At 32.0% G+C, this 12,712-nt stretch overlaps 1 protein-coding gene across 1 annotated transcript; it reads left to right on the top strand.

Annotated features, from left to right (window-relative positions):
• Nucleotides 1-4,671: 4,671 nt before the first annotated feature.
• On the top strand, nt 4,672-12,674 carry LOC100813493 (probable methyltransferase PMT15). Its single transcript, XM_003528835.5, has 6 exons — nt 4,672-5,750; nt 8,456-8,666; nt 9,114-9,420; nt 10,040-10,435; nt 11,532-11,609; nt 12,210-12,674. The coding sequence occupies exons 1-6, from the start codon at nt 5,052-5,054 to the stop codon at nt 12,442-12,444; spliced, it is 1,926 nt and encodes a 641-aa protein (XP_003528883.1). The 5' UTR covers nt 4,672-5,051; the 3' UTR covers nt 12,445-12,674.
• The last annotated feature ends 38 nt before the right edge of the window (nt 12,675-12,712 follow it).

Below are 12,712 nucleotides of genomic sequence, written 5' to 3'. Positions count from 1 at the left end.
AAAAATTAAAATGTTGATTTTATTTAATAACAATAAAATAAAGAGGGAGAACTAGTTACAAAGTAGGAGATTTTAAAAATTGGGTGATGTATCCCAATAACTAAGGACGTGTTTAAGGAAGTGTGATACGGAACGTATTTGTAGCATTTATCTTATAAAATTAAGAATATTATTAAAATGAACTTAATTTACATAAGGTTATTTTAATGGTAATAAAAATAAATAAAATCATTAAAATTACATATTTAAAAATTTTAGTTTTTAAATTGACAAATAATTTAACAAAAAATTATGGTAGTGATGATTACAAATTATATAGTTATGTGTGTGCTTTAATATCAAGCAAATAAGATATACACAAGATTGTGTCGCTACAAATTTTCGGTATAATTATTTATTTGGGGTGTGGATTAATCTTATTTATATTTTTATTGTTATTAATTTATCGTTATCAAAAGAAATTAAGCTTAATTAAACTTTTCAATTTGCTAGTTATTTAGAAACGATAATTTGGACTATGGTGCAAAGGAGTGGTTTAAGCCCAATACAAAATCAGATTTGTTCTAGAAACCGGACTGAGCTCAGCAAACTACCCATGATGGTGTTGGGGCTTAGAAGAAGACATGGTTCGTAGCAGAAAGACCTCTCTTTCTTTTTCAGAATGTTACTTTCCATATCGAAAGATTTTTTTTTTATTTGTAGAAATCGAAAATAGTACTAGAGTTTATAATACTTAATATACTGAAAGGAATTATTATATATTTATAAGATTAGGATGTAAACTAGTATATGTAAAAAAAGAAAAAGATGTAAAATAGTACGAAGGAGAGGATTTATGAAGAGGAAAGAATGATGAGGAGTGGCTCTGTTCCATGTGGAATTCTTCATCCCTTTCTTTTCATCCTTTTTCAATTATTTATAATATATAATTATAGACTAACCATGTTGCACGTTTATGTTTGAGTTGGTCTGAGTTGTGTACATGCATTTTTTTTTTTCCATCAAGGATATCTTATTGGAGACTAATTTCTTTCAAGACATAAAAATTATTGAGATGTATTTATCTCTCTCAATAAAAATGAATTGAATTCTTGATAATATGTTTAAAAAAACTAAAGTTATCTACCAATTATAATTTATAACTTTGCTAAATCTTGTTATTGTACCTCCACATGCATGTTGTGATGTTGAGAAATTGCCAAACCATGCAACATCGCTCAGCATGCAATGTCTCTGTTACTCTTTGTAATTTGAATGAGAAGAATGGGAAAGAAACAAGAGACCAAGAGAAAGAACCCTGTATCGTACTCAGCATAACAAGCTTGTGTTGCCTCTCTATTATTTTTATATGTTTTCTTTTCCATTCCTTTTCTGTATTTTATGTTTTTTAAAAAGAAAATATATAGAGTCAAGGTGGCCTAATTCGATTTAATAGAAGTAAGGAAACAAGAACAATAAGAAAAATGAAAGCAATTCCAAATTATCGGGCCAATATTTTGGCACTGATTTAAAAGCTAACAAGGAAAAGGGGGGTGAGAGTTGGGGACGAAAACAAGGTCTTCTATGATCATGCAAGATGGGAAATTGATTTTTTAACAAGCGTAGAGAAATAAAATATAAAGTTTCAGAAAGTAAAGAAGAAAAGAAAAATGGATACAATGTAACAATAGTTTGTAATTGAAGGAGAATAAATATGTTTGGCTAAGTTTCTCTAAAAATACTTCTAAGAAAAGAAAATAAAAATAATAATAATAATAAATTTTATATTAATTAATTTGTAGATATTTTTTTACTTTTTAGAAAAATTATATGAAAGAATTTTTACAAAATAATTAATTAACGAAAATTTCATTTTAATTTACGAAAAAACTCATCTTATTATATTTTTCTCTTAGAAATACTTCTAAAAACTTATCCAAACATGTATTGTCTATACATTTTTTTCTGTTTTAATTTTTTTTTCTAATGTTTTAATATATTAATAAAGATCAGAAGTTCACTCATTTACTAATAACAACCAATGCAACCATGTGCTATTATATTGACCTATGTGCCCAAACGCCGGTGCGGTTGGGTTGGGCTTCCACTTTCATTGTTTATGCACCAAGCCTGTCAAAAATCTCAAGTTAGAAAATACTACTAGTTCTGTAAACAAATATCTTGTAGTTGACCAAAAATATATATAAGAGAAATCTCGGAGAATGGAGATTGACCCTTTTAACTTCTAAGTTTTAACCATTAACTATTATGTACATGTATTGAACATTGGAACACACTTCAAAATTCATTGTCTTGAATAGAGCTGAAGAAAACTTGTACAATGTGTTTGGATAATCGCGTTCAATGGACATTTCATGCTTTCTAAGATAAATAAAAAAACACGAAATATAAAAAAAAAATGAAGCTTTTGGATGAAAATTGGTTGCGTTTAATTGAACATCTATGCAAACACACTCTTAATAGTTAGAGAAACCAAGAAAGTGAAGCAAAATGAAAAATAATAATAACAATAATTCCCATCTATATTTTGGAATAACTAAGTGTATATTTGATTTTTAGGTAAAAAAAATACTTTTGAAGCAAAAGTAATTTTATCGAAGGATGGCTACTCTTGTTTTTGCTTTTATATGTTTGATTTATATTGAAAGGCACATATAATATTTTGAACTTTAATCCAAACATAAACTTAACTATGAAATATCTCAGACTTTATTTTAGCATTCTATTAATTTTCTTTCCACCAAATTCACCTATTTTGTTTGAAAGAAAGGTAGTATTTTTTATTTGTGACAATATAATATATGCATTCCCTCTCTCCACGCAACCCTTAGGGGTCCTGCTATACATATATACCTTCCCCCAATAAAAGCTTCGATCCGACATTTTTTTGTATAAAATAAATTAGTAGTACTGACTGAAAGTTCATTATTTCAAATTATCAATTATCGAATCCTTTCTGGAAGGAAAATATTTACCCACTTGCCTAAGGTAGGAACTTGTATTTGATGAGCCCGTGACTATGATCTAGTAATCATCAATGAATAAAATTCACGTAGGTCCCATGTGCACTTATGGGGATTAATTCTTGACCCATTCTCACGATTCATCTATTATGTCTCCAAGTTTAGACACCATTCATTCCTCTCAAGAATATTTTCTTGGCAAACGAAGACAAGAGAAAAAGTTAAAATTTGGTAGGTAGGGTCAGTTCCATTTTTTCATATCCAATTGGGGCCATTATCACTTACCACCTCACTCGTATGGACATATCCCTAGTTAATTTGTCTTAGAGCAGTAACATCCATTTTGAAGGAAAACATTATTATAGCTCTGAATGGTTTTGCTTATGATCCATTAATGGCCAACTAGATTTGTCGGTTTTACTTGCATGATTAAATGGATAATAGAGTATGTAGTATAATGCTTCTCATCTCCTTCCTGTTACGTGTAGAAAATACCATATTGTTTATATGTAGTAAGCAATATGTAAATATATTAATTCTGAACTCATATATATATAAAATCACCGTTCCTCAAATATTTTTCACTTAATTCTAATTCTATTTTCAATAACTTTTTTTTATTTATGATGTTAAGTTCAATAAATGGTCTTTTAAAAATAACTTTTATTTTATACTTGTGATTAATAAAATTAAATGATATCAAATAACTTTTCTTAATCAATTTAAAATTAATTATTTTTATTTATATACGAATCAAATTACTACTTTACTTAACGATAGAATGAATTGTACATGGAGGCGCATTATTAATTGACAATAATATTTGAATCTAGAACACTATGCAAACTATCCAATTTTTTTAACATGTTGTTCCAAGTAAAATTAGGTTTAATTTTTTAAAATAAAATATCAAATTCAAATTTTTGAATGAAAAAAATATAATTGAGAAAAAAAATTCACTAATATTATCAACAAAGTTATTAAATATTTGGTATCAATGTTTGGTCCAAAAGAATTGTTCAATTTGCCTTTTTTTTCTAATAATTTTTTCTTTAATATCACAAAGATTAATCTATGCCTTGTATAAATTACATTTATATCTTTTTAATAATTTGGACCTTTCCAAAAGAAAAACTTATTTTGAAATATTATATTGCATTATTAATATAATTTTTAGTGTTCTAATTAAGTGCTAGTATAAATTTTATTATTTTAACCAATATTTTTTTTAACCACTTTCTTCCTTCTTAAACCACACACACAATATTTTTTTAAGCTTCCTTCCACTGTCAAACAACACTTTGACTCTTAGCGCATCGTGCCCGATGTGACGCCACGAGTTGTTGTCAGCGTCGGAAAACATAGTCGTCGGAAGACGAATAAGGTTGGAAAAAAAGGTTTAAAAATTGCGACTTTTTTTAATTTGTGGGAGGGGAGATTAACCACAGAAATTGTAACAAATGATGAAGCAAATGAGGAAGTGACAAGTATGAATGAAAGTGACACATAGATACAAGAGTCAATCAAACCTAATTTGAGATAATTTTTTTTTTTTTTAATTTTATGAAGATAAAAAATGATTTTTTTATAAGGATAAAATGTATATTTTGATTATTTAACAGAAACAAAAATATATTTTTTACAAGTGCCACATATATTATAATGCTACCCATACATCATTGTCCAATAATTAAAAGATATTTTAACAAACCAACAACATGGATATTTGTTTATTCATGTTAAATGAAAAGACAAAAGGGAGGAAGATAAGGGGACAGATAGAAGAAGAAAGAGAAAGAAAAGGAGAGAGGGAGGAGCAGATATTTATAGTGGGGTTTAGCATCACCATCACCATCACCGTACAAGTTCAAAACACAAGTTGCAGAAAAATTCAACCTATCCACACTCCTTATTATTCCTTCCTTAACCAATAATCAGCTTCAGCACCCAATACTTAACACTTGGTCTCCCATTTAACTCAAACTCTACTTATTCTTCATCACTTCAACACTTCCAACAGTAAAAACCACTCTCTCTCTCTTTCTCACTTTGTCCACGTGAAGTGAAAGAAGAAGAAACTCATAAACCATGGCAAACACAAATAACTTCTTAACCCAACTTCACAATTGCACCCGCAAAAAACCTAACACCCTATTCACCAACCTCTACCTTCTCACCTTTGCTACCTTTCTTTGTACCCTTTTCTACTTCCTCGGCCTCTGGCGCCACTACCCCACCACCACCGCCGCTGCCATCGCCGCCGTCGCAGAATCCTCCTCCCTATGCTTCCACCCCAACACCACCGTCACAACCCAATCATCCACCAGTCTCGACTTCGCCGCCCACCACCTCCTCCCGGACCTTCCTCCCACGGTGGCGCGTGGGCCCTATCTCCCTCCTTGCGCGTCCCCCTTCTCCGAGCACACCCCCTGCGAGGACCAACAACGATCCCTTTCATTCCCGAGACACAGACTCGCGTACCGGGAGCGGCACTGTCCAGCACCGGAGGAGCGTCTCCGGTGCCGGATTCCAGCGCCGTACGGATACCGGCAGCCGCTGCGGTGGCCGGCGAGCCGCGACGCCGCGTGGTACGCGAACGCGCCGCACAAGGAATTAACCGTAGAGAAAAAAGGCCAGAACTGGGTCCGGTTCGATGGGAACCGGTTCAGGTTCCCCGGCGGCGGGACCATGTTTCCCCGTGGCGCCGACCAATACATCAACGACATTGGGAAGCTTATTAATCTCAGAGATGGGTCTGTCCGAACCGCCATTGACACCGGTTGTGGGGTACGTACGTTTATGTTATTTATTCCTGAACCGGATTTCCGGTCGGATGAACCGGTTCCGTGTCTTGCTCTTTGTTTTTCTTTCGTTTACAACTACAACCACACGTTTTTATTGTCGGATTATGCTCGCCGATAGTGATTCATGAAAATTATGGATTGACCGGAGTATTCGCCATTTTGCTATAAGTCAATGCATAATAAACGTTATTTCTAAGTTCTAAGTCCAACTAGCACATTCTAATAATACATTATATAAAATTTAGTGAAAATTACAAAAGAATTCACTTTATTTAATGAATTTTAATTAATGGAAAAAATGTGTTAAAAAGTGCTAATGCTTTTAATAAGTGATTAGGATCTTGGATCTAGACATGGAAATAACTAGTGGCAGTAGTTTTCTATAGAATTTTGGTGGGTGGAGTACAAAATTTTGGGTTTATTTTGAAGGGAGATTCGACCGGTTTTTTATAGGTAGTTTGACGAATCCAGAGAAGGCTGAACCCTTGTGCACGAATGGTATTGGTTGGGGTAAAGTTCGAGGTTGGTCCTCACTAGTCCTGAAATTTTCGTTTAGTGGTTTTTTTTTCCTTCTCTGATTGAAAGTGAATTTTGGGAGTAATTTGATTTGAAGCAACTATACTTTGTAGGAGTATTAAATTCCACCAAAAAAAAACTACCTTGTATTGAAGTTAAAGTAGGTTTGTTCAACGGAACTTTTTTCCCGGACACATCCTAAATCATACATTTGTTTCCTTATAGGAGTATGCGTGAGATAGTGGGCGTTGAGTTTATGGGAAAAGTATTTATATTCTGGTGGTTGAGTCCGGTGTGGTTTCAAAAAGTTTGACGAAATTTCCTATGGATTAATTATGTGACATCTATGGTAGTTAATGGGTTTTGATAAGATCTTATTGGTACATAGTTTTTTTTTTCTTTCGAAAAAACCACTTTGAAATCAGTGGAGGGTGGAATTGTTCATGGTTGTCTTAAATAATGCCAAATTGCAGCTTGTGTTCTGTGCAGGTCAGTGGGGCCCCTTGAATTAAATTTAGGCATGGCCAGATGGCCTCAAACACTGTTTTAATGACTGAACCAAATCTATGCGTGTGTCAGTTATGTAAAATTTTTACCTTTTTCTCTTGCCTTTATTATTTATTTATTTTCCTTTTGTAGATAGTCGAGAGCAAAGGAGAATAATCAGGAAAGGCTTTGAAAAAAAAAAATCTTCTACTTTACTTCAAATCGAAGTAAAGCATAATTATTAAAATATAAAATTAGTTAAATAATTATTTTTATACTAGATGTATAGATTGTGAAATTTATCTGTTTACTTTAGTCATATTATTAATAAATTTGTGGGTGCTCTATATATCCAGAATAAATATAATTATTTATTTAAAATATAATTTAATTTTGATTTATTTTTTTTAATCGTTAAAAATATAATATTATAATAAACATTTAAAAATATAATAATAATAAATATAATATTAATTAATAAACATAATTTTTCTGTTAGTCTGAAATTTGTATCATAACAATATAAGTATTGACAGATTCAAGTTAGATATCATTTTTTTATAAAATTAACTTAATGGTGGTACATTTTTGCTTGAGTCTTATATTATAGTAACATTTTATCACATTAGAAATTTTAAAACAATAAAAAAATTATGTCTATTAATCAATATTATACTTATTATTATGTTTGTTTTAACTTATGTTTTTTTTGTTTTTTTAAGTATTTATTGCAATGTTATGCTTATAACAATTAAAAAAGGAGTGAAAAATAAAAATTAAATTATATTTTGGATAAATAGTCATTTTCGTCTTGAATGCGTAGAGTGCTGACAAATTCGTTCCTCAATGTACCACATAGACTTATTTTGTTAACATTAAGTTAACGGATAAATCAATTTATTGTATTTCTTTTTTCCTTTCAAATATTAAAATTTGAATTTTTCATTTTTTTAAGATTAATTTATTTGTGTTTTACACCTTTAAAACGAAAATGACTATTTAGGTTATAAAATTTGTTCTCTTGGAAAGCATGAAGCTTTTTTGGTTCAATGATTTAACTAAACATTGCAATATTAAATTACCAAACAGTCCAAACTGTCTTTTAATTCACTTTGTGGCGATCATAATCTGCTTTTCTGTTTTTGTCTTGACATTGTTTGTTGGAAAATAGGTGAAAAGCACAATAAGAAAATGACAGCTTACAACCTAACCATCTCAATCATACTTCCCGTTTCCTGAATTATAAGTTACTTAATCAAGACTTCACCTCCTCCCTCCACATGCGTAGTAATAATGATAGTAAATTAGTAATAGAATTTAATTAAAATATCCTAATACCACAAAGATTTTGTACACTATTATCTAGTTATCTAATTATATTATATTATATATATATATATATATATATATATATATATTTAATTATCCACTTTTGTAATATTTATTTTTATAGCGATATATGTGAAATTATAATAATAATAATAATAAAAAGTAACATTTATGTTCCTGGGATGACTATCAACATCACAGTAACTACAACAGGCACTAGTATTAGTGACATAACATGTGTTCATCTATTGAAAGATACTCAAAACAACCGCATTAGATTTTTTTAATAAGCATAAGTTCAGTCTTTTGTATGACATTTTATTTTGGCCTTTTGACAATTTGCAATTTACAACTCAGGTTGCAAGCTTTGGAGCTTATCTTCTATCCCGTGACATTTTAACAATGTCATTTGCACCAAGAGATACTCATATATCCCAGGTTCAATTTGCTCTTGAACGAGGTATTCCTGCATTGATTGGAATTCTTGCCACAATCAGGCTTCCATACCCTTCAAGGGCCTTTGACATGGCTCATTGCTCTCGTTGCCTCATTCCTTGGGGCCAGTATGGTACATCCATTAGTCCCTAACATGATCTTATATGGATAAACTTCTTCTTTTAAGTATCTAGAATAAAAAGGTAAAATGAATTGAATTTTTTTTCAGTTAAAATAAACTTATCACTTCAACTTCCGAAGAAAAATTAGATGAGAGAACATCCATAAAAAATGAAAAGCATAGGTTGATTAAGGAATGCTAGTGAGTAGTTGACACTCTATGAATTGGAAAGAGTGTTAAAAAAAGAGTGTAAGAGAAAAATGCTACTAACATTCATTTGAGTTGATTTTAGCTTGCGAGATATATTTAATTCATTTTACCTTACTTTTTTCTCCTATAAATGCTTATGGGGAGAAGTTTATCCAAAGCCTAAATATAATGTAAATCATGTTCACATTTCTAGGCTTCCAATGAGTGTTTGCATGAAATGTGACAATGCATTGTTTGTGGCCTGGGCAGATGGAGTATACATGACTGAAATTGATCGAGTGCTACGTCCAGGGGGGTATTGGATTCTATCAGGGCCACCAATAAACTATGAGAAACACTGGAGAGGTTGGGAAAGGACTCATGAAAGTCTCAAAGAAGAACAGGATGGTATTGAGGATGTAGCTAAGAGTCTATGCTGGAAAAAGTTGGTGCAAAAGGACGACCTTGCAGTATGGCAGAAGCCAACCAATCATGCACATTGCAAACTCAAGCGAAAGATCTTCAAGAGTGGTAGTAGACCCTTATGTGGTGAGGCACAGGATCCAGACACAGCATGGTAATGTCACATTTTTCAGCTTTGATATTGATCTCATGAATTCATTGGTAGGAGGAATTAGTTGGACTATTATGTTCTGCCTCCTTTCCATTAGCTTTTACAGTGTTTCTTGCCAAAAGAAAAGAGAAAATTATTCTTGCTGCCAAAGAGAGTTTGGAAGTAATACCAAAACTAGTTGGATGGTAAAGAGACTAGTCAGCACAATGTGTTCAGTCAGATGTCAGCTTTAGTTAGTAAGCCTATCTTTAGAACATACTACCTAGCCACTTAAGCTTGTGTTGCATATTCTTCCTTGTTTCATACTGCATTTCTAAAGGTTCCTACATCTTATTGGGCAACAAGATGATAACATTCCTTTTTTGCCACTCAATTGTTTTAAGAGAGAATAATTTATATGCTGATATATGTAGAGATTTTATATTGTAATCTAATTACAAGTTGTCATATATAATAAGTTTGTTTGACTTTTACAATAACTCTTAAAAGTCACACCTACTATGAATTCTGATTGATTGACATCATAGAATTTTGTATGCTAATAGAGCATAGAAATTAAACTTTTTTTAATGCATGTTTTTCTTTAGGTTATTTTTGCTTTATCAAGCCTTTTTCATTGCAGGTACACTAAGCTGGATACATGCTTGACCCCACTTCCTGAGGTAAAGAACATCAAAGAAGTTAGTGGCGGTGGGGGATTGGCTAACTGGCCTAATAGACTAACTTCAATTCCCCCAAGGATTAGAAGTGAGAGTTTGGAAGGAATAACGGCTGAGATGTTCACAGAAAATACCAAGTTATGGAAAAAGAGATTGGCATACTACAAGAAACTGGATCATCAACTAGCGGAGCGTGGGAGATACAGAAATCTGCTTGATATGAATGCTTACTTGGGAGGCTTTGCAGCTGCACTAGTTGATGATCCTGTGTGGGTCATGAACATTGTCCCTGTTGAGGCTGAAATCAACACCCTTGGTGTTGTGTATGAACGTGGATTGATTGGAACCTATCAGAACTGGTATGCCTTTCTTCTTTTACTAGGGAGAACCTCAGTGATTTATTAATAGACAAGCAATATAGGTAGATGAGTGAAAAAAAGGTATTTTGAAAATCATAATTAGATAATCAGCATGTTCTTAGTTGATAGTTTAAAACTTTTTATATGGTCAAGGACCTATATCACCTATAGGGTATGGACACCTCTCCCATTTGATGTGTCGCGGTGTCAAATTGTTTTTCACATTAACACTGACACTTTTCTAACACTTCTATGACATTTACGGGACACTTTTTCTTGAGTGTTTAATTAACGAAATATTTTTTTGTTGATTCATACACTTGTGAGCAAAACACTTTTGTATGAATGGACACACATTAGTGATATTAAAAAAATATTTTTTAGAATAAAATATAATATGATGTTAGATTCTAGAAAGTATTTGTATCAAATCAATTTAGTAAGATGACATTTTTATAATTGTACTATTATATTTATGTTTGAATATTTAAATTATTTATTTAGTGAGTCAACATGCGAGTCAGTTCATCTTTTTTAATGTTTTTTTTTTCTTTTTTTATATTTTGACATGTCAACCCAATCTAACCCACAAACTTACTAGAATTGAACTTTGTTTGATTTCAACCCAATTCAATCTGTTCTTTAACAGGTTAAGAGCAACTTAGGTTGTGTTGAGTTGGATAATTTCATCTTATTTTGAGATTAAAAAAAAATTCAATGTAATGCTTAAGAGCGGTTTGGAATGAAACAACACCTTTCACATGTTTTTTAAGACTCATCTTGAGTGTTGTGTGGGGGTGTTTCCATGTCATATAATTTGGACATTTACTGTGTTTTGTTGCGTTTCCGTGACCAAATCCTTCTTCCATAGCATAGTCTGCCACCAACAGCAGCGTTATGACAAAAGGAGTGTAAATCATGCCTGCTTATGTGCTACACACACAACTCAATTTCTACCCGTTTTTGTCCTTTACTATAGACAGAACACTGTTTAACAATTGCAATCCTTCAATCTAGTATTATAAAAATAAAATTTAAAATTGTCCTAGACATGGTAGTTAAATTTCATTGCATACTAACTTTTGTCTTGTTTCAGGTGTGAAGCCATGTCCACTTACCCGCGAACTTATGACTTCATACATGGTGATTCGGTTTTTAGCCTCTACCAGAACAGGTAATGATTTAGAATCAATTAGACGTAATTGCCAAATCTAGAGAACCTAGTTTTTTAGTCTAACAAAATTCTAAATCTTATTTGTCAAATTAAAAGTCCAATATTGACAAACAAATCCTAATTAATCATAGTCATTTGGGGTGATGTCATTTTGGTTTTTATAGCTAAAAAATTCAAGAAACAGCATCACCTGTTAGGTGATGAGGGTTGGTGTAGTAGTCACCAAGCTACTCCTAACTAATCATAGTCATTTGGGGTGAAGTCATTTTGGTTTTTATATGACATTATGAGGTGATGTTATTTTGGTTAATTTTGTAAAATTATTACTCTTTTTCATCTATTTATTAGTTTTTTTTGGTATCTGTAAAAGTAAAATAATCTAGGATGACACTTATTATAGGACAGAAGAAGTGGAAACTAATCCTAACTAATAAGTCATATGAGGTGATGCCATTTTGGTTAGCTCAAAAGTTTAAGGGATAGATATAGCATCGCCTGTTTTTTCTAGTTAACTTTAAAAATTAAGAAACACCTTATCTCAGTAATGACTATAATTAAAGTTTTAGAACCTTACTAATGTATCAAATTAATGTGTCACAGATGTGATATGGTGGACATTCTTCTCGAGATGGACCGGATTTTGCGGCCACAAGGCAGTGTCATTTTGAGAGATGATGTGGATGTGTTGACGAAGGTGAAGATCATTGCAGATGAAATGCAATGGGATGCCAGAATTACAGACCATGAAGAAGGGCCTTATGAGAGACAGAAGATTCTGGTAGCAGTAAAAGAGTACTGGACATCCCCACCACCAGAGAGAAACCAACACAGCTAGCACTTAGTTTGATATGCTTCAGGATTCTGTTTTTCTTTTATTGTGAATTTTCTCATGAGTCAATTCTTTCAAACTCTCATTCTTGTTAGTGGTAAAAGTGAAAAATTCTTTGTAAAATTATGGGCCCTGGAATATTTGAGGCAGCTTTTCATCAAATTTTAATATAGTGGGAAAGCATGTAAATTGATTGGAACAGGAACTGGTAATTAGTAAAAACCAAGTTGTCTCAATATGGGCCGTATTGCCATAACATGCCTCTTATCTCCTT

The sequence above is a fragment of the Glycine max genome, chromosome 7 (genome assembly GCF_000004515.6).
Source record: "Glycine max cultivar Williams 82 chromosome 7, Glycine_max_v4.0, whole genome shotgun sequence".
Lineage (NCBI taxonomy): Eukaryota > Viridiplantae > Streptophyta > Magnoliopsida > Fabales > Fabaceae > Glycine > Glycine max.
The sequence above is the reverse complement of the archived record's forward strand: the minus strand, read 5'-3'. Positions and strand labels throughout refer to the sequence as shown.